This window comes from Stegodyphus dumicola, chromosome 1 (assembly GCF_044657685.1).
Source record: "Stegodyphus dumicola isolate Sdum_Otavi_A_Nest chromosome 1, ASM4465768v1".
NCBI lineage: Eukaryota > Metazoa > Arthropoda > Arachnida > Araneae > Eresidae > Stegodyphus > Stegodyphus dumicola.
In genome coordinates this window covers 53,117,050-53,140,857 of record NC_140768.1, presented here as the reverse complement: position 1 = coordinate 53,140,857, position 23,808 = coordinate 53,117,050, and the positions used below count along the sequence as shown (strand labels likewise).

The window sequence follows — 23,808 nt, the reverse complement described above, 5'->3', positions numbered from 1 at the left end:
TGCAGTTTGCCATACCAAACTGAGCAGGAAGATTTGTAGACATAAACATCATTTTCTTTTTCTCTGTAATTTTTTTCTTCACTTCTGTTATGATTTTAGTCACTTTTCTTTTCATTTTGCTGCTCTCATTATCTTTCTTTGGCAGTATGGTATCTTATTTAATAATTTATATTACAAAATACAGACAATAATAAAATTTAAATGAAAGAAAGAACATAAGCAGCATTAAACAAAAGCCCCCAGCACCTTCCAGTGTCCTGCCTTGTTGCCCTACCATGTTTATACATAGATGTTTTTGTTATGATGTCACTTTACACGAAGCTCACATATCATGTGAACTTCTGGATTTTGGAACATCATTTGTTGCTGGCTTACTTGTGCGTATATTGAGACATCATTTTTATCAAAGACATATCATTTGGAAAATTTATTTGTGAACTGATTTGTTTAGTGACTCAAGATTCCACTGGTATATACGTAGACATTTCATACCATCAATTCAGTGCTAGGGCAGTATGATTATAAAGAATGCAAGCATGCAGCATTCATTCATCTTAATACCTCTACACGTAAATATGATTATTATGATCCTGTATGCCAAAGCATTCCTGCTTTGGCATGCAGGATCATTGAAAATTTTGGCATACAGGATCATTGAAAAGGATGTCATGCCGTTAATGCATCCATGTTGCCCAGTAGGCTAAGATTTATCTATAAATAAATTTTGATACATGCTGGTGTAAGTACCTTCTGCTTACGTGAGGTATAATACAACTTCCTACTTAAAAAAACAAGACATAAACGTGATATCAAAGGAAAAATCACCCATTCAATCTGTCCTTTTATACTGCTTCAAGATGTGATTAATCTTGTCAGTATTATAAGCATGCTGTGAAATGTTAATCTCTTGCTTATCCCAGCATGTTTTATTTTCCATGTAAATTTCAGATATTTTGGGGTCTTTCGTGTACGGTGTAGTAGTTTTGATAAGCTGCAGCGTATATTTAATACAATGTAAAATTTTAATATGTTAACTTAAGTCTGTCATAATGAAATGCATAAAAATTTGCTTGCATTTTGTAAATAAAATATTTTGAGCAAGAGCATTAGTTCAGTCATGGAAGCTTTGTTATCTTCATAACCGTAGTTCTATTTCTTTCCTTTGTTTTTATCTGATGGTATTTAAGATATACAGATAACTATAATATTGATATTTTTAAGTAAGTATGAAACTTTCCCTCAATGTCTATTCTATCAATATTATTACCACTGTGAAGTATGAAAACATTTATTGCCCTGATAAAGAGTAGTATAGTTCTGCAGTTTGAAACATACATTAAAGAATGCTCCTTGTTAGGAATAAATTCTGTGATTTCTAGATGACACTGCTTTATTTTTTCTTTTCTTCAGCTGCACTAATTAATACTCTGAGAGAGTACCTATTAAACTTTTTAAGAATGTACCAGCATTCGGATACAAGCATTCGGAAATATTTTATATTTCAAAGATGCAAAATTTTTTCCATTTAATTTTTTCCAAATTTTTATTGATCTTCATATTTATTTTCAGATATTACTCAATGTTATTGCTGATATTTCTACATGGCCAGAATGGGATATTCAAGCACAGGATCAAACAGTACACTTGGAATTACCTGAAAATCCATCTTTGCATGCAGATGCATATATGCAATGTGATCAGCTTGTGTTAACCACATCAATGTTAAAAGCCAAACCTGAAATTGAAATGTTTAGGTGGGAATTTTAATTAAGTTTTACGTTTTTATTTTGCTAGGATATATTTTGATGTTAACTAACTGAAGATGTGCTAAAATTTTCCCATTCTATGTTTCTAGCAGTTACATCCCAGTTTTTTTTTTTTTTTTTTTAATTTATTTTATAATTCTTTTATTTCAATCTCTTCAGCTTCCTGTACTTGTCTAGAAACTTGGAATTTCTCATCATGGAATTTTAGTTGCATATTTCTTGTGTTGTTATTTTTAATGCTTTATATGATGAAAATAAAAATAGCAATTATCTATTCTGTTTGAAATAAGGTAAAATATATAACAATTGTGTACTTTATTTTCAGGTTTGGCAACTTAGAGAGCAATGGCACTGGGTGGATTTTATTATGGAATGCTAAGCAGCTGGATTGGATTTTGTATATTGCACAACCTATTGATAATTGCTCAGGTATAAAATTTCTCCCTCCTCCTCACATTATTTTCAATGTTTTTGTTTTTCCTTATAATGTAAAAATCAGTTAGTGTAATTAAATAAGTATTCAATTTTATCCTTATACTCTTTACAAGGAAGGATTAAGCTTTGATCAATCAGTATTAAATAAACTGATTAAAATGATCAATTTGTATCAAGTTTTTAAACACAGTAAAAACTCCAAATCCAGAAATTTTCATAAAATAAATTTCTGCTTATATGAGCAGGTGCCATCATAGATAAAAAGATTTTCCTAGTGTATGGGAGAGATGACTGCATGCTTTATCTCATTATCTGTCTATCAATTCTAAGAAATTACTACCCATCATATAGAGCTTCTCTAAGTAAAGTAGAGAATTCTATGAAAAAAATTTCAGTATTAGAGGTAGAAATGGCTATGAAAAGAAGAAATTAAATGATTGATATTATTTCTGTAGTTTAAAAAGCAGGTTTAGAAAAGTGTTGAGTTTGCTTTAGTGAATTAAATGCAGAACATTTCAGATTTTTGTGTGCAAAGTATGAGATTCTATAGTTAATATTTTCTTGCTGGTCATCTACAAAATTAATAACATGTTTATTTTATTGTGAAGAATCACTGATCGCCAAATAAGTCAACTTTGTTTTTATTCTATAAAATTTAGGAAAAATTTGGAATGTTTAGGGGAAAATTTAATCAGTTATTTTAGTGGAAATTATGTTTTGAAAAGTAACCTAAATTAATAATTTTATTTTCTATAGCTTCATAAATTTTGAATGTATAGAATATTTTACAGTACTTTTCCGTTTTGCTGCCGCATGTGTAAAGTCACCAATAATGATACAGCTGGTGCCAAACAAAATATCCTCAATGGTAACCTTTTACGCCTCATTTTCAAAACAAGTCGCCGCCATTTCTTATCAGATTGATTGTCTCTTTCAATACTATTATTATGTATATTCAATACTATTATTATGTCAATACTATAATTATGTAAAACCCTGCGGTTTTACATAATTTCTGAGTAAGCTATTCATAGGAATTGAAATAATTCTTGCATTTAAACTTGTACTCCAAACTAAGATTTAACTTGAAATTAATGTAAATAATTACTGAGAGAATAAGATTTTTGTAGCTTGGTTTACGTGGGATGAGATCACTTGGGTCACGTGATATGAACTGACGACTCAGGATCTGCACCTAGGCAGTCTCGGCCACTGTTGTTTAAAATCAGTCTCTGCAGACTGGAGTCATCATTGGTGGTGGCTGTTTCAGGTTCGGTAGGGACCATATGGTACTGTCTTGTCCATTCCGTTGGTTGTAGTGGAGCTATATAGTCAGATATTAATAGTTGTCTGAGGTGAAACACCTGCCATTAATGGAGTTGGCGAATTCGGCGAGCCTTTAAACTGCTTGAGGTTTCCAGTGTGACTGGGCCTCAAAATTGCATATTCATATCCTTCCTTGGTTTCCCCCTGGGGGCACCTAAAACTAACATCTGTATACCATGACTTAGTGTTAGCAGGCCGGATTGGTGGCACGGTCTGTCAGGCAGTTGTTTGAATGACTTTGTTCGGCTGTCCGGGGTTGGGGCCTCTGTTGATTGCAGATGTTTTTACTATCCCTCCAGAACAGGGACGTGGAATGTGAGTTGCTGAGTAGTCCTGCCGACTCAGCTTAGTCTGAGCTCATCTACTGGGCAGATAGGTTAGCGGCGTCTTGGATCTCCTTTAGGGGTTGGGGCGTTTAACTGTGTTAGTGCCAGCTCTGAGTGCCCCTTCCTCCTAGCACACTATCTTATTTGACCGAAAATTATAACCAGGGTAAGAGTTCGTCTGTGGTGTTCTCTTCTGTCTTATTTGAACGTGCAAATACTCGATGCTGATGTGTATGACATTCGACAAATTGCTTAATCCTTATTTTGTGTCTACTGTTGCAAATGTAGTAATTTGTGCAATATTTATCTTTTTTTTTTTTTTTTTTTTTGTGTGTGTGTGTGTGTATGATTGTTTGTTGTTATTGTTTTTCTATATAAAAGAAAAAGGTAAGTGCAGTTGCATATCATGTTAGACTTTGGTTAACTTTTTGATTCATTTGAGCATAATTACTCAAAAACTGTTTAGCTGTCATGTTTGAACCATTGTCGTATTCTTGGCCACGTAAATTACTAACATCTAAACCATTTTCCTCTGAAGTCTTTAATAAGAACGTTGTTCGTTTTCCATCGGTCCTATCTGTTGTAACACAAAATACTAAAAACCTTTCTTCTATACTCATGTCTGGATTTTCTAAATTAAAATACCTCATACAAATTAATACTATCTGCCCTTGATTGCTGGCATGATAGGTACAATCAAGTAAAATAGAAAAATGCTTTGCCTGTTTGACCTTATTTAAAATAATTTGCTCTGTATTATTCCCTAATAAGCTAATTATTTTATTTTGAATTTTATCTCCAAGGTAATGAAACATTAGTTTTTAGTTTGAATTTTATTAATATATACAGACATGATAGGGTCAAATATTATGATCATTTCCATACACCTTAAAAAAATTATTATTTCTTTCGAATAATTTGTTATTGGAACTACGGAAGGCTAAGTTTTGTTTGGCTAAAAACTAAATGGCATGAATAATTCTTTCAATAACATCATGCCAATGCTTAGTCTCTTTGTTTTCAGTAAAATTTGAAATTCTGTATTAACAGGTTTATTCTTTCATAATCATTCTAGGAAATCGGATTAACTCTTTCGTTGTCTGGCAAGATATGACATGAGTACATCTAAAAAAAATTACTTCCAATTTTGTCTTTTGGGGAAACAAACTCGAAAACAAGTTTTGGTAATATCCAGGAACATTTTTTATTAACACTTGAACTTCAGATGGCAATAATGGACTTGGGCATAATCCGGAATCATCAGGCACAGGCAAAATCGTATCTGTTGCAGAAATTGTAGATTTCAATAGTATTTCTTCTGTTTTTCTGACCAGCTGCATTGAAGTTAAAGGTAATTCTCGGGTGAAACCGCTTTCTAAACTCTTTCTCATTATTAAGTTCTTTTGGTAATTTCAGTGGTAGCTGAGACGTTGATGGATATCTATTGCTAGTAGTGTCAGCTTGGGTATTTGGGTTTTGGGAAAACTGAATAATTTTAAAATTCTGGTTTATTAAGTGTCCCTCTCAGCTTTTATTTCCTTATTACATTCTGATACTTGGACAGTTTTTTTCTGTTTATCTTCTGACATCTAGGGAAAAACGAAAGCAGAAAAAGTGGAAGTAAAAATAAAAGCAGAAAATAACTATTATAAGAACTAGTACGTAAAACACTTCTTAAAAATATTCGGAAAGTCACTGTTTGAAATAATTTACCTTCTGAAAAAGAGAGTATATTCAGAAGTCAAATAACAAAAATCAGCGTTATATTCACAAAATTTTCACAGGACTAGTTTCGATGGTTTTACCGAACCACCATCCTCAGCTGCAAAACCGCAAATGAACAAGATAGGAAATAATGTTTAGATAAGATAAGAAAATCTGGACAAGAATAAGCAAGTGGCGCCATCTGTTTGTGAAACCAGAACTAAAACACAATTTCTTTAAAGGCCGTAGGCAAATTTGGATTGGAATTAGGATCGTTAACTAGAACTCTGTGTTATTCTAGAACTCTGTTCTAGTTAACGATTGGAATTAGGATCGTTAACTAGAACTTTGCCTACGGCCTTTAAAGAAATTGTGTTTTAGTTCTGGTTTCACCAACAGATGGCACCACTTGCTTATTCTTGTCCAGACTTTCTTATCTTATCTAAACATTATTTCCTATCTTGTTCATTTGCGGTTTTGCAGCTGAGGATGGTGGTTCGGTAAAATCATCGAAACTAGTCCTGTGAAAATTTTGTGAATATAACGCTGATTTTTGTTGTTTGACTTCTGAATTAGTATTTATTCGGCGTGTTATTGTGTCTTAATTAAGAGAGTATATCTTAAACCATTGCTTGGAAAATATATGAATTATTAGATCAATACCAAATAATTTAAGGGGGTGGTACTCTTTTGTTAATTAAAGTAATAAAATAATAAATAAATAATAAATCAAGTAAATAAATCAAATTTAAAGATGTATGAAAAAACGAAACATTTTCCTTCGGTTTTCCGAAAAGCTGAAAATCGGAAAATGGCCAATTTTTGATTTCAGAATACCTTGTATATTTTTACTTGACTCCAGATCTCAAATAGGTATATTTTAAATTCTGCGTTACTCCATAAATATGTCAAACCTTTCTTCTCGAAAGATTATAATTTTTAGTTTAATAAAAAAGTGGTTCATGTAAAAAAAAAAAAAAATTCGTAAAAACTAATATGTAAGTACCTTTTTTTATGTAGAATAACAATAACAATAAACAATCACGTACCCCTCCCCAAAAAGTCACAAAAAAGATAAATGTTGCCCAAATTTCTATGATTGCAACAGTAGAACAAAATAAGGACTAAGCAATTTCTCAAACGCATGTACTGCGCCCTCTATACCCTTACATACGCATTGGTATCACGTATTTTGGTTCACATATATTTATAAGATCAGCTCAACTTATGTCAAAAACTGCAAAAAGCATTAACTGATAAAAATCAGGAGAAAACGCTGAAGTGATATAAATAGTATAGATCTTAATGTATGAACTGCAGTTTTTGCAAACTTTTGGCATCGCCACTTGAAACCCTAAGTTATATCGTTGTCAACAACATAGTGGTGTGCAGAAAAGAATTTTGGATATATCCCTATATCAGCCCTAGAGCATTTTTTGTGCCCTGTTGTAATCACAGTTTGAACCTTGTAAACTACATTGCGAACAACAATTTATTCAGTGAAAACTTATTAGATATGTATATTAATTTGTTTTTGATTAAGATAATAGATAGTGTTCAGCAATGTATTTGGTATGCAATGCATTTAGTATATTATTTCGCTTCGCTTGAAATGTTACTTTTTTATAACATGTTGCTGTTGACAAATGCTCACTTGTCTGGCCTATAGACAGCCCAAACCCACGAAGTTCCTCGTAGCAAGGAGCACAAGATATGTCTCTCGTTGGCAACAGCTTTGAGCACCTTACAGGTGACAGTGCGATTTAGCTCAGTTTCACTCCCAATTTTGATAGAGTACCCTGGGGAGACGGATCCGAGCGTCTCCGACCCCTCTTCTCTTACCACCAACCTTTCAAGAGGATTTTCGCCTCACCTATTTAGAGTGCCCCTATGCCGCACGGACACTGTACATTTACAAACATCTATATCTTCTCCGGGATTTGAACCTGAGGCCTTTGCATGGCTGTCAGCAACGCTAACCACTGTACCGGTTGGGCAGCTTTTTACAACATAAATGAATGTATAATTCTTCAATGAATATATTTGAGTGTGGTTTTTAACAAAGCACAAAATGTTTGCATATTTAGATAAAAGATAATATATACATTTTTGGTTCTTCATATTATTATGTTAATAATGCTTCATTTTAAATGTTAATCATAAGCACCATCCCTTTACTATCGTCACTACATAAAGACATTTGCACGACGGCACTGATTAGGCTTGGCATGGGCCTGATTGTTGTAATCAACACTTCAGATGAATATAGAGTTCAGTCCACGTGGCTCGTAACAGAGCATGATTGTAAACAATCAGCCACCCTAGAACAAAAATTTTGGGGCATTTGGCTGATTGTTCGTCCAACCTTTCAAAATAAATATTATCAACAAGAATACTGCCTTTATTGAAAAATAGTTCGTGGACTTCAATCTTACAACCATGCTTCAACCTACTGTGGCAAAAGCATAATCTTCAAAAAAGTCAAAGGTCAAATTTCATGAAGGTCGTGCTTCTACCCACTGTTATTGGTGAATTCAGAAATTCTTTAAGGAAATTAATAGTGCCGTCATGAAGGGCAAGGATTTTCAGGGGGGGGGAGATTCTGCTGGTATCAAAAAAATATATAAATGTGGAGAGGGGCACATGTTTCTGTGAAGAGTTGAGTTGCCCTTTTTTTAAAACCGCTAAGAAGAGTGTGGAAGATTTAGAACATGCCTTTTAAAAAGAAATGACCAGTCAAATAAAAGAATTTTTTTATTTAATGTTGACAGTGTTAAAGCAATTTTTATATCAGACTGTAGATTCTAGCTAGATTTATAGCCCCTTGATTGATTGATACCTGCACACTTTAACAAATTTTTCATAATTTTTATGTAGACTACTTTAGTTTTTAAATCTCTTGTGCAAAATAATTACTTTCTATAATTTTTTTTTTTTTTTTTTTTTCAAAATGACTAAAATGTATGGCTGTTTAGAGATTTGTAATTAAGTGTAGAAAGGTTGTCAATTAAGTTCATTCCCTTTATTTCCCCAAACAATGTGTTCTGTGTCTGTAATATGAATTCTTTAAATTTGGTTTATATTGCCAAATTTGGCAATTTTTCAGTGATTTTAAAATCAGTTTGAATAAATTTTGTTTCAGTGATTTGTGAATTTCATGAATATTTTTAACAAATGTGATATTGTTAAAATAACAATAGTATACTTAAATATTTTTTAACCATTTGCCATGTTTTAAAACTTTCATTCTGTCAATTTTTTTAATATCATGATACTAAAATTTAGAAAAGGTAATAAATTTTATAAAACAGAATTTCTGAATAACGTTTTAGCAAAAGCAAAAACACTGCTGTAAATATGTGAAATTTAATTTCATTTATCTAATTTTTTATAACTTTTTCCCTCTGTAATTCTTTTAAAATATTCAGATTCATGTTAGTAAAATTAAAAAAAAATTTTTTTTTTTTAAATCTGGCTTTTACTCTTACAAAATAAAAAGTGTCTTAATGTGTTATTGATGTTATTTTAGAATATGCTGTTTTACAATAAGATTATGATGGATTTCTCATATTTATTAGAGAAATTTCGGAAATTTTAGTCATCTGAATATTTATTATAGTATTTTACTATTTTACAACCTCTGTTAGTTAAATGGCACCAAGAGCTCTCATCTCAGGTGGAATGTAAGTGATTGTGGTTAAGACTGCTGATCATTTGGCCATGGTGTGCGAAGAGCTTCAAGTAGATTTACTGCTTTAGCACAGTTTATTTACAAAAAAACATTGTAATGCCATTTAAGTAACAGGGGAATATAATAATTAGGAAAAACCTTTTCTACTTTTAAACTAGTTATCTTTCTCTTAATAGATGCTATTTCCCTTATTTTCTCTCTCTTTCTCGTCCCTCCTTCCATTCAAAAGTATCAAGGATTTACAAAAAAATTCTGTTCTTATCATACAAACAGGCATCTGCAGTAAGGAATTTCTCTTTTAATAAAAATACTGAAAATTGACAATTTAAAAGCTTTATCTTAATATCTGAACACGTATTATATCAGTGAAATTGCTAAGCAAATAAGATTAGCAACTTTTTGTGTGTTCTGAATACATGCACTTTTTTTAGAAAAGCAAACAATGTAATGAAATTTAAAAATTTAAAGATGAAGAAAAGAAAAAAAATTGAAAGTTGATTAGATAAAGCAAATAGATTTTTTCCCCCTTTAAATGGAAGATATTAACAAATTACCAGACAACTTTAAAAATTGGTTCAGAAACTAATAACAACATTGATTTGTTTATTGAAGTAAATGAACTTAGAAAAGTAAATAACAGGAAGGAAATAAATAACTGAAAATATCCAGAAAAATTTTGGGTTAAATGGCATTAGTATTTGGTACTGCTATAGATGTTTTGTATCTTTTAATGTGCATTTTTTCTAATTTAATTTTAAGACTTGTGTAACAAATTACATATGTAATTATCTGTTATTTAAATGACAGCAGTTCATTTTATGAAGATTTCAGTAGTGATGTTTTTAGTGAATATTTTTCAAAAGTAAAAAATTTTTAAGAGTTATATATAAATAGTCTGCAAGATATGTGGGACAGTTCTGGTGGAGAAAATTAAAGAAAAAATTGTAAAAACTTAGGTAACTTGAATGATTTTACCAATAAGAATATGAAACTTGTACAAGAATTTTATTTAGTCGTATTCAACTTATCTTCAAAGTGCAGATTTGTATATTTTGGCAAAGAATAAGTTATATTATTAAGAATTTAAGAAATGCGATATAAATTGAAATATACAAAGTAGATGTGATCCTCCCCCTCCCCATTAGATTATGTGGGAGTCCTTGCAAACATTAAAATTGATTTTCTTTGCTGTACTAGAAGTTCTTGCAATAAATTTACTCATGATGAACAATGCCTTCAAGTTCGAGGAGAATATTATGTGATAGCTGCACACTTTTAAATCTGTAGAATATGTGGGACACTCAATCTGTTGGATTCCTTCACCCTCAAGTTAATGCATTAATGCAGAGTGTATTAGGGCATAGGGGTTCTTGTTCATTAGTATGAAATTATTACTGAATGTATACATAAACAACTTATTGTAAAGGTCAAGAACTTTATATATTTAAGTATTCGTAGTTGCTGCTAAAAATTTGGGCAGTCAGTGTGTCTCATTCAGAATAATATCCACTTGTACTATGATTCCATCACCTTTATACTTATTCCTGTCATGATTGTTTTCAGACTTATTGCATGTACTTTGCTCCTTGTAACATGACTAGAATCACTTTCCAAATAAAAATGAGAATCATCTGTAAATAGAATTTGGCTGTCGTCTGTAGTACTTCAGTCACTGTGATCTCTGCATTGCTGAAATCGGCTCACTTTGCAGTTTAAGTAAATGGGCCTTTGGTAGTGAATTTTCTTGCATACAATCCTTTTTATGTAACTTGTTCATTTTTGATTTATATGGATATTTGAATTCCTGTAATTGCAACAAACTACCTTGCAATCTGGGCTGACATCATTTATTTCTTTCTTTCAGAAATCGTTGACAAACAACGAGCCTAAATGGCCAGTCTCTTGTGTCATGGGATCAACCTTAACCTTTTTGTCTGCATACATCAGTGTCTTAAATTATTTCCAGATTCTTGGCATAATGTTCTTGGCTACTCTTGAGTCCATATAGACCTTTGTCCATATCTGTTCTTCCTTTCTACCAGTTGCAAGCTGTTTCTCACAATATTTCATTAGCCTTTTTAGCATTATATTCCACCTTTCACATATGAAAGTTTTATCCACTATTCACGTAATGTTAAAAAATATAATTTGATGCATACCTCTTTGTACTTTTTTTCCAAGATGTGCTGACAGAACGGCCACAATTTTTTCCCCCCTTGCATATTTTAGTATTTGATGGTGAATCTAAACATTGACCTTGAGTCACTAATCAAACACCTTTCAGTAGAGTTATCAATCTGTAGTAGTTGTCCATGTAATTTTTCCTGCCTGTGTATTATGAGTGCAAAATGCATTTCAAGAAATTATATTTAATGATAATTACTTGAAAACTTTTGGGGAGTTGGTTTTATGCTTAAACTTGTTTTATGTAAAATATGAGACTGTGTTTAAAAATAATGATGCATAATGCATCTGTTTTATTCTTAAAGTAATATTGCAAGAGCTAAGGTGGTTGCATAGGCAAGTGCTTTAATTTGTTCAGTTTCGTTTGCTGATAGGTCCAAAATTTTTTCATTCATTATAATTAAAGGTACTTAAAAGGCTTTAATTTTAATTTAACGATATGTGTTCAACTCTGATAATTTAATGTAGTTTAAAATGGCTTCCTTTAAAGCGGTATTTTCTGATTTGAAGGTTGTGAATTCTGTAGTTAGAAAGTCAAATGAAGTTCTGTTGTTAGTAGTTTTATTATATTTCCAGTCAAATTTAAAAACTCTGCTGCTTAACTTTCATAATTTATATAGATTATTTTTCCCTCAGCCATGTTATTTAAAATATATATCTTTATTTATGAAATCTTATACAGTTTTGGTATACCAGTATAATACTATTTTAAAGTACCAAACTGAAGCAGAATTTTTTGCTTGAAGAAAATAAGTGTAATGTGATTTTTTTTCCTACTTATTTTATTAACTCAGCTAAAGTTTTCAAAATTATTGTTTGTTTTTTCTGTAATGTGATGCCATCAGAATAAACATTTTCATTAAGCATTGCCAAATTATGTATCAGCTTCTCAAAGCTTTTTTTGTTAAAAATGGTAGTGCATAACTTCTCTCTGTATTTATAGCATTTTCCCCCTAATTCCCAAGTTATGACTTAAATATTTACATCAAAACTGATATAAATGTGTCCTTCTAATGCTAAAATGTAGGTCTTAAAGTAAATATGAAAAAATGCATTATATGTATGCCAAGAATTTTTTATACTAAGGTTTGAATATAGATTTGAATAGTATTCTTCTGAGTATGTTATTTTCTAATTATTTTTCTTAATAATAATTAGAAAACCAACCTTTGAAGCAGGTTGTACCTTTCTCATTTCATCATGTCGATGTTCGGGTTTCTTAATAAGATGTCTTTCACAACCTGTTGTCTTTTTAGCTATATTTAAACAATTCCACATGAGCACATATTATTCACTACTCCTTTATCTGCCACTGACACTCATTTTTCCTTGTAATAGAGGCCATTTGGATTTTCAAAGCAAGAAATGTGAAAATTTTATAGTGCCCTTGCTGTTTCTCGAAGTTTGGATCTGCGATGTTAGCTGAGCATGCTTACCAGTTATACCATGAAGAATGTGGTAAGGGGGGACTTTGCATTCTCCCTCACTTAAAGGGTGCCTGGGGAGGAGGGAACTGAATTGCCAAATCTTGAAAGTGATACATTATTTTCCACCATCTTGTAGTTCAGGCACCATTGTAAAGCTGTCTGGAATTTTTTGAGCATTAAAAATAAGACAGTCATCCGTGCCTTTGCCAGGATTCAACTGTAGACCTTTCGATGCAAGCTGAACATGCTTCCAATTATACCACAAAGGTATAAAGAAACATTTCATCCTCATTCTCTCTGTTTGTATCTTTTTCTCCCTATGATTACTCTTATGCATTGAGATCCCACAATTTAACTATTATTTCTAGTCACTATATATATATATATATTCAAAACTAAAACAGCAAAAACATTTCAGTAATTCTGAGCTTGGCACAATTAACAAAATACATTGAAACTTACAGGAACAAACTAAAATCTAAGGTAGTAGGAGGGGAAAAAATCCAACAAATTAGATTTTAAAATAAAAACACTAAAAAAGTCCATAGTAATAGTGTTCGTAGTTCAAATTTACAATTCAAACATTAAATTTTTGTCATTTCTTTGTTTTTTGTCGTTGTCTCGTAATTTTTGTTGCAGTTATGATGTCATCATGATCACTATCATAATTTCCTTTCTCAAATTCAGCTTGACACCTCTACAATTTTTTAGTTGGCTGACATCTGTTATGTTGAAGAATTTACCCTTTTTCTTCTCTTCTAACTGAGCAGCTCTATCAGTATCACTGGGTAAGACCGCCTTAATTACTAAAGCTGATGGTATTTAGGTTATATATCATTGAGTCTCCAATTGCTTTAACTATTCTTCTCATTACCACTATTTCTCCAGGCTTAAAAGTTAATGAATTTGTTTTCTTCTTGTCATAATAAGCCTTGATATTTTTCTGTATCTTCAGTCCTTTGCTTAGCTTCACTCTGCATTATTGAGGGATCTTGCCATTCAGAGCAAGAGACACAAATTTTTATATAATCACAGCATTTGTTCAATGTGCATTCCATTTGTGTCAATCACACATTCAAATTATGTTATAACATGTTCAACAGCAGTATGAAGGATTTCTTAATCAGTTGCAGCAACATGATGTGTTATGCTTGCTTTCAGAATTGGGCATAGTTCTTATATTTCCTCCATTGACACGATCTTTCAGGAATCCCCACAACCAGAAGTCAGAGGGATTTAAGTGCAGAAAACAAGGAGGCAGGCAGTTAGAAAACTTCTTTAAATTATCCAATCTCTTCAAAGTGGGCACAAAGCAGTGCCTTCACTGGACTGGCAGTGTGAGATAGGGGTACCAATTTGCCTGAAAGCAGTAGTCTCTAAACATTCTAATTCTGTAAGATAGGACTTGCTGCTGAAGAAGTTTGCAGTAACAAATGTCCATGATGAGGTACCCTTAAAATAAATTATTTAAGGTCTTTGAGGAATGTTCTCCTCAATGAAAAAAAGACCAAGAATGTAATCAGAATGCAGAGACCATTCATGCTCAGCATTATCTCATATGCAGTGCAATTCTGAATATTAATTGTTCTGTCTAGTGTAACCTCAATAAAATAAGCCATACCGCCAGACTGACGTAACTGGAAACAGAGAACTAGCTGAACAAAAGAGATGATTGGCAAACTAATCTATAATAGGATAACTTGTCCTCGGAGGAAATGCATTGGCCTCGCCAGAAGGGTAAACCAGGATGGTCAATATATTTTTAGTGGCATTCTTAGTTGTATTAGCAGCAGCTTCATTACCTGAAATGTTCAGGTGCCTTTTTTTTCCATTTAATATTCAAATTATTTGTTAAATTCATATAATTTACTAGATTCCTAGTATTCGCCACAAAGTACTTTGTGAATCCATAAAGGTAGAGATCTCATTATTAATAATGTATTTTTTTATTTTTGCTGCAATCAGCCCGTTTAATTGCTTTTTTCAAATGCGAGAAGCTCAGCTTTAAAAATGGTAGTATCTTGATTTAATCTGTACTTTTCTTCAAGGATTTTCTCATTGTCATGGAAGACTACAAATGCTACTCCAGCATTCTTATCTATTACAGAGCTATCATTGTAAATTTCCAGGCCTGTTCCTTTGGGAACTCTTTATTCCCAGGAAACTTGTTTAAACACTGCTGGATGGAAATGGTATTTTCCCTGCATTTCTTCAGTTTCGCTGTTTGAAATATTTATATTATGATAGTCAGTATCTTTTCCCATATGTGAGGCTTTATATTTTTGCATTTCAGCATCATTAGTCAAATCTATTGGTATGACACCAGCCAGAATCTGTTCAAGCGTTACTATAGCAGCCTATAATTGAAAGCAAGGCATTTGAATTTGAAGCAACCAAAGATACCAGGGGGGCAATGTGACTGTCAAAGATAAAAAATGTCTAGGGGAAAATGCAACTTGTTCAACCACAAGATGTTTCAAGACCATGCATTATCAGTGGCTGTTCTGGCCAAAAGAAGACTAGTAAAATCTGTGCATTTGACCCCCATTTCTGCAGGATGCAGCTGTTGTAGAACTTGAACCTTGTATAGTACCACTTTACAGTGGATCGCAGAACCTATCATAATGACTACGAAAGGGAGAAATAAATCACATAGCACCAGTTGACCACATGTCAAGGAATACTGAGAACTGGGTGCTCTTTTTACTTCAGCAAGAGCAACTTCTTCCACAATTTCATTTGAAAACTGTTTCTAACCTCTTTCTTGCAGCACATACAACTCCCCTGTTTCTTCAGATTTAGTAATCATCTTTTTCAAACTCTGCCTTGACATAGATCCTTTCATAAGCCTTTCAGGTGTTGATATTCTAACACTTCAGTTGCAAAATTCCTGCAGTTCTGATAAAATAATTTGATCAGTAAAGCTTGATCTTTTCTCCCCCCCCCAAAAAAAAGATTTTACTGCATTGACTACTGACTTTCTAAAATGCTTCAAATTTGTATACTATCCTTTCTGCATTATACTAAAAGTGTCATTTGTCAGTTAAAATTTGAAATATTAATTTTTATTGCAGATTTCTTTTCCCTATAGCCCATATAATGTATATGCAAATTTTCAATGAAGTAGGTCTATCAGAACAAGCTCTATGTAGGTCTAAATAGGGTAATTTTAACTACTACTAGCTACCCTGTACTAAAGTTTCTTGATTTTGTAACTGGTGTCGATATGGTTTTATTTCAACTCAAAATGAAATTCTTGTGTCAGATTGCTCCACCTAATTATCTGAGGGTTTGAAATTTTTATCGTATTCATGTAAATTAATGCCTGGCAATACGTAACTGCAATAATTTGTTTCCAATTAAAAATTGTCAGTCATAGCAACATCCAAATTATTGCCATTGATTCCACTTAAACTCGAATGATAATTTCTTTCTGTCAGTATTGTTTCTTTACTTAAGCATAATATATTAAATACCATTTTTTATCCATTCCTTTTTATAGTAACATTTCTTATAATTTTTTACTGCTCATTACTATTTAAATTAATGTTAATTCTCAGGGCCTCCTGGATTGCCTTTAATTCACATGTGAACTTGGAAGTGATGTTGCTTTAGAGCAGGGGTCTCCAAACTTTCCAGCCTTAGGGCCATACTGTACTCCAGTACGTTCTGAGGGCCAAAACCATATTATCATTGTTGCCGGTGGTAAAAAGTGAAATAGTCCACTGATGAAAAAAAAAGTCCGAAAAAGTACGCAACATTTAAAAAAGGCTGCAAATCGGACTAAAGTCCGCAAAACGGCAACACTGCATATTATTAATTTTCCTGTCATTATCTGTAATTTCTAGATTAGTCGTAGAGTACGAGCCATGAGGAGTAATGTGACACGACATCTGGTGGACACAAGCGGAAATAGGTAGTACCTTCTATCGCTAACAGATGACGCTAATAGCACGTACAGAAGTCAGTTCCTATGACACTGTTGTGAAATAAAATAGTGCGTACCTCCTTAAAACGTGTTTGTACGTGTTTAAGACATCTTTGTAACAGTATTTTGATTTGAATTGTTGCTTTTGTGTGTGATTTAGTAGTATGGAAAAGAAGCGAAAAATTGATAGTGAATGCAGAAAATTCAAAGATCAGTGGAACATTCAGTATCAAAGTGGAACATTCAGTATCAAAGATCAGTGGAACATTCAGTACCACAAAGATCAGTGGAACATTCGTAATTGAGTCCAGTAACAAGGCACTATGTTTGATTTGCAATGAAAGGATAGCCGTTCTCAAAGAATATAACATTAAACGTCATTATGAAACAAAACATTTTCAAAATTACTCAAAATATATAGGAAGTTTGCGGACAGAAAAATTCGAAGCTATGAAGCGCGGGTTGAAATCGCAGCAATCTTCATTTACAAAACTCAAAGCTGCAACTCGTGCCAGCTTTCGTGTGGCTCTTGAAATTGCAAAATGTGGAAAACCATTCACCGATGGAGAAATGATCAAAGAATGCATAATTGCAGTAGCCGAAGAAATATGCCCTGAAAAGGTAAATTTATTAAAAACTGTCAGTATGTCAGCAAACACTGTGGCTCGAAGGGTAGAAAACATCGCTGAAATTATATCCTCTCAACTGTTTGAAAAAAATGGACATGTTGAGTGGTTTTCTTTGGCCTTGGATGAGTCAACGGATGTGTCAGATACTGCTCAGGTGTTGATTTATATTCGAGGAGTAGATAAAAGCTATGAAGTGCATGAAGAACTTCTTGATATGTATAGTATTCATGGCACAACTACTGCTACAGATATTTTTAAAGGAGTTGAAATGGCCATTAATCAAAAGAACCTTCGATGGAAAATCTTGAAATGTATTACAACTGATGGAGGCAAAAACATGAGTGGGAAAGATAAAGGAGTGGTCGCTCTTGTGTCAAAGGCTGTAGAAAATGACGGTGGTTCAAAACCATTAGTCTTACATTGTATCATTCATCAACAGTCTTTGTGTGGAAAATGTTTGGATATGTCTGAAGTTCTGAAACCAGTCATATCAACTGTTAATTTTATCAGATCTTTTGGGCTGAATCACCGACAATTCCGACAATTTATTGAAGAGATTGGAGAAAGTGACTTACCTTATCATACTGCCGTTCGTTGGCTTAGTTGTAGGAAAGTCCTTCAGCGCTTTTTTGAACTTCGAGCAGTGATAGAAATTTTTTTGAATGAAAAGCATCGCCCTCTTACTGAATTACAAAACAACGCATGGCTGTGGAAGTTAGCATTCTATGTTGATTTGACAAAACATGTGAACGAACTGAATTTGAGATTGCAAGGAGAAAACCAGCATCTTCCTGATTTATACACTAATATCAAATCATTCCGGAAGAAATTGATACTGTTTCAATCACAACTACGAAGTAAATGTTTTTCACATTTTAAAACATGTGAAATATTCAGCCACACCACTGAGACTGAGTTTCCTATCGATTTTGCAATCGAAACTTTGAGTGCTTTGAAAATAAATTTTGATACTCGTTTCTCGGACTTTGATGCCATTGCAAATCAGATTAAGATTTTTCAGAATCCTTTTGATACTGACATTGAAACCCTAGCCCCGGAACTTCAAATGGAAATGATTGATCTACAGTGCAGTGATATAAATAAGAACAAATATCAAAACTCATCTTTGTTGGAATTTTATAAGAGTCTTCCACTGACACAATTTGATAATATGCATAAATTTGCTCGTGGGCTGTTTTCTGTTTTTGGTACTACTTATTTGTGTGAGAAGACCTTCTCCAAAATGAAGTACACAAAAAATGTTTACAGATCTAAATTAACTGATGAGCATCTTAAATCTCTTTTAATAATTGGTACAAGTAAAATTAGTCCACAACTACAAACTATTGTCAGTGGAAAATCTCAATTACATAAATCTCATTAGTATTTCATATGTCATTATGCTTGTTATAAGTTATGTTTTTATTTAAAATGTATAAAATGTTAGTTGGATTCATTTCAATAATTTGTTAGTTATTATATACTGAAGTTAAATTTTCTGCATATTATACATGTCTTTACTCATTACAGTTCTGTGTTTCTTTATCCAACTTATCACAAAAACAATAACAATAAGCCTACAACAATGTTATGAGTAGTTAGCCCATGGCTACATCAATGTAGATGTCATATTAATAATTATTCAACATAAAATTAGAATACTTCAGTAAACTAAATTTAATTTGCTATAAAAAATATGTTCTCTAAAAGGAGTTTTCAAGTATGCTAGCTCTCCGCGGGCCGGACAAAATCTGTCCGCGGGCCAGATGTGGCCCTCGGGCCGTAGTTTGGAGACCCCTGCTTTAGAGTATAGTTACCTCATTTGGTAAAGTGATGTGAATATAGTCTCTACCCTGTTGAATAGTCTCATCATGCTTTTACATTTCATGCACAGCATTCATATTTTCTGGCACAACAACCGATTTTGGACGATTGTAACAGAATTTGTCCTGGAGCGAATGTCGATCACAATTGAATTTGTTATACCAATTTTTTACAGTGCTGTAAAATGCTCCTTTATTGCTGTATAAAGAATTAATTTCATCGAAACACTCTTGCCTTCAGCATTTCGATAATTGTGTCTTGAGTTTTCTTTATAATCAACGCTTAAAGTTATAAAAAATAATCACAGGAAAATGTTCACGAGTCAGTTCCATTTTTTGCGCAAGATGAATTTTTCATTTTATTGTAAACAAAACAAATCATACTAAAATAGCAAAACCTCCTGAAGAAGTTATGGTTAAAAATACCAAACTTTCGATTGGAATCATCTGCAGTCGCTTAACAACACTAACAACTATTGCCAAGTTCAGAAATATAAATAGCAACCTTCGTATTTGTATCGTGTTACAGCATGCACTAACTACTGTATTCCATTGGATTCTTGGCATATGATTTGGTGCATTTAGACTCTATTTCATTTTTCATCTGAGCGAATAGAGCAATATTAGCATGCCAAAAAGTATTCCTCTTTATTCGTAAAACAATATTTTAGCCAATATTTTATCATTTAAAATATTCCTCCTGACAATGAAGTAACTGTGCAGCGGTGTCTTTTGTAAATAAAACCAGTTATAATGATATTTTCACTTCACAGTTGAACAATTACATTCCTCAAAACTGTGACAGATGAAAGATTTTATGTTCCGGGCAGCTGCAGTTTTGGTACTATTGGTGATTTTAAAAGACTAATACTGCTTCCTGTATCTATTAAATATTCAGTTGGTTCCCAGCTGTAAAATATTGCTTTCTTCAAATACACTGAAATGTTAAAAAATTCATTATATTTTTTTGCATGTGACTTAATTTGTTACATAATTACTTAAAGGACTTTCTTTGACAAATTGGTGGCCATATACTAAACAGTTAAATTCTAAACTGTGTATATTCAAAAATTCTAAATATTAAAAATTCTAAACAGTGGCCATATTATAAACAGTTATTTTTGTTTTGGAGGTTAATAATACATTTAGATTTAAATATAAATTCAGTTTTCTCTTATTTGTAGGCATTTTCTTCCTTTAATTATTCTCACTGGCATAAGAATGCATGGACTTAAGTTGCTGATTTAGAGCCTTAGGGACTGCCTTAGGCTCTAAATCAGCAACCTGCATTGCTGTTGTAATAGTTAATTTTTTAGCTACATTTTGAGTTTACATTTCTTGTTTTTATTATATCTACTATGTAATATATTTATATAATTTAATATATCTATTATGTAATATGTCTTCATTAAATAAGTTCCTCATGTACTTGCTTACTTTCATATTCATCAGTTTTCCTCTAAATCTTCTAGAATGTTTAATCTAGCCTACTCGTCAGTAAAGTGTTCAAGAGTTGCAATGGGGACTTTCCTCTCTCATTCAAGTTTTTTTCAATGTGGTCATGACCTTTTATTATTCTAATTATAATTTTTAAACAACAGTGCTGTACAAGCATGTAATACTTTTTACTCCTTTGTCTGCCTTCTGCACCAATATTTGTCTTGCCTCAAACTCTGTGACCCTCTCACTTTCTCTCCCTGTAATTACCCTTTTGTATTGAACCCACCAGGGCTCAGCAGTAAAGTTGTTGAACACTGGTAGTTTGGTTTGGCACTCAAATCCCACCAAATGGGCTGGCTGCTAGTGCATTTTTGTGGTTTTCTCCATGTGTGACTTCTATACGAGCCAGTTTCTCTTAGAAAGTCCTCCACAAAGGTATCTCTCCCTGTAGGCAGAAAGTCCTCACATGCTTTGCCATAATCAAATAAACCAAACCTAACTTTTTTCATTGGGATCCCACAGTTAAGCTTGTACTGCCCTTTGTTGTTTGTAATCACTGTATTATTTCTTCAAAATAATATATTTATTACTGTATAATATTTTATTTATGTAATAATATATTATATTGTATTATTTCTTCATAATAATATATTTGTTGTTTGACTTCTGAATTAGTAATATAATAACATTCGTAAAAATATGGTAACATTAATGTGGAAACAATGGAATTATTTTAGTTATAATAGAATTTTGCAATGTGTTTTCTGATGTAAATATCTTTTCTAGATAATGGTGATGAAGCTACTGAAGAGAAAAAGTGCATGTTGACAGCAATGTGGGGCTGTGAGGCCAAGCAACCCCTCAAGGTTGATATGCCAGATATACTATGTCAAAAAGTTTTAAATTTATCAGAAGCTATTTCTTGGAGCCAGTTAAAAGTCCGTCCATTTCAGTCATTGTTGCTTTCATCATCATTAAATAATCCTCATTTTCCTACTATTCATTCAGCTTTAAATGATCTTCCAAAAAAGCCTTGTGTACTTCTGGAACATGAAAAAAAAGAACAGCCTTCATCATTTCAAAAACGTCTTTTGGCTGTTGTGCCTTTATCTTCACAAAAGCCTGTGACAACCAAAAATATAACAAAGTTTTCTTTAATATTATGCCCTTTGAAAAAGGCTTACAAATCTAATTCTATGAATGGTGAACCTGTCCTCTCTGAGGAGAAACGGAGATCTAGGAGAAGGCAGAAAATTAGGAGTGATTCCATGACATCAAGCCTGCCTAGAAAAAAGGTATGTATTTTTGTACCTAAATGAGACCAAAATTTTGAAATCAATTACTGTAACTCCTAAATTTATGACTTTTTAAAGCTTTTTCCATTCCAAATTCAAATATCTAATTTAATGTATTTAAATATTCATTCCATATGGAAAAAAAAAAAAAAAAAAATACTATTTGTCTTTGTGTTGTTCCATTTCGTGGAAAAAAATGTTATTGAAATTATGAAAAGTATTAATTTTAAACAAATCGACTTTCACAGAAATTAAAAAAATCCATGTAGGCTTTTAGTCCATTAAAGTATTGGCTAATAGTGCTATATATAGCAGTAGATAGTTGAATGGATGAAACTGTTGAAAATTAATAGTTTGTTTTCTTGTCAGCAAGTTATTTGCATAAGGTGTTCACAGTTTTCTCAATGTATAACGTGAATAGAATCCAGGTTTTTTAAGAAAATTCTACATGAAAATATTCCTTCACTTAAGCAGATAATGTTTAGTTGCTTTGGAATAATCAGTTAAACGACATTCAAAAGTCTGGGCTACTTAGAAAATCTTACTTTTGCTATTCTTAAGTTGTGCTTGTGTGTTGTAATACTTCTGCTCTGAGTTTGAAATGCTTTCCAACTACTACTCCATTTACATGACTTGTTGGGACATTCATTTAATTTTTACATGTGGATAAGAGTTAAACGGAGTTAAAATTCTTTACAATAACATAAGAATGAAAGCCCTTTAAAACAATAAATAAATATTTGCTGATTGAGGAAGAGCACTAGTGTCAGTCTTCCTTGAAATCTGTAGTGTTTTTGTGACTTATTTCACTTGTCTGACTGTAACATCAAAACATGTCCATGAATTTTATCACATTGAACAGCATAGGATTGCTTTAAGTGCCTTGTAGATGACAGAAAAACTTTTGCCAATATCTGAAGACACTTTCATTTCATTCTGTTCTTGTAACTTTTAAAATGGCATTATTTTGACTGAATGCTTTAACATTTGTTTTTCCTTTCTTTAATATTTTTTAAAACTTTCTTTTAAGTGTATTTGAACTATTTTTGCTTTTAGCAATTTTCTGTTATATAAAACTGTTTAAAAAAAATTATTTATTTGCCCAATGTATAAAATAGCAGTAAAAAGGAATATGAATATTGTTTCCTTAAATATTGTAGTTTAGTTAAAATAGATAGATAAGTATATGCAGTAGTAATGATAAGCAAGGTTAAAATAATTAAAGGCTGAGATAGTTAAACAACCAGTAACAAATAAAAATAAATCTCTCTTAGGTAGAAATATAATAAAATAAAAACACAAACATAACACTGAAAAACCTTTGCCCATGGCTTTATAATGGATGAGCTAGCAAAATCCATCCTGGCTCGAACAAAAGCTCTTAAAACCATAATTCTAGGCCATGTCAAATACTGTATAAATAGGCAAAGGCAGCCAGCAGAAAAGAAATAGATATAATTATTAGGAAAGAAATGTGGTTTAATTTCTATTTAAGAATATAATGAAATGTTTTAAAAATAGTAAGAATGCTAGTATGACATTTGTAAAATAAGAATAATGCAAACTCTAAAATTTACCAAAAAATTTTTTAAATAAATAAGAAAAAATTATTAATGTGTATAATCAAATAATTCTTTTATATATTTAATAAATTATTTTTTATATTAATGTAACTTGTAAGATTTATTTAAATATCTTGTCACATGTTTTACTTTTCAATCTATGCTATTCCTTCTTGATGATTGATTTTTTTTTAATACAGAAAATATTACTAGAGCATATTTTCTTGTTTATTTATTTATTTTATTTTTATAAACAGACAATGTGACTGGAG

General features: G+C 32.0%; 1 protein-coding gene across 2 annotated transcripts in view; it reads left to right on the top strand.

The window, feature by feature from the left end:
* Nucleotides 1–23,808, top strand: part of LOC118193248 (uncharacterized) — a 143,163-nt gene that overhangs the window by 31,046 nt on the left and 88,309 nt on the right. For both annotated transcript variants that reach the window (XM_085814508.1, XM_085814502.1), the window contains 3 exons: nucleotides 1,570–1,754; nucleotides 2,092–2,195; nucleotides 21,466–21,974. In XM_085814508.1, coding sequence (XP_085670634.1) covers nucleotides 1,570–1,754; nucleotides 2,092–2,195; nucleotides 21,466–21,974 — 798 coding nt within the window. The remainder of the gene's footprint in view (nucleotides 1–1,569; nucleotides 1,755–2,091; nucleotides 2,196–21,465; nucleotides 21,975–23,808) is intronic.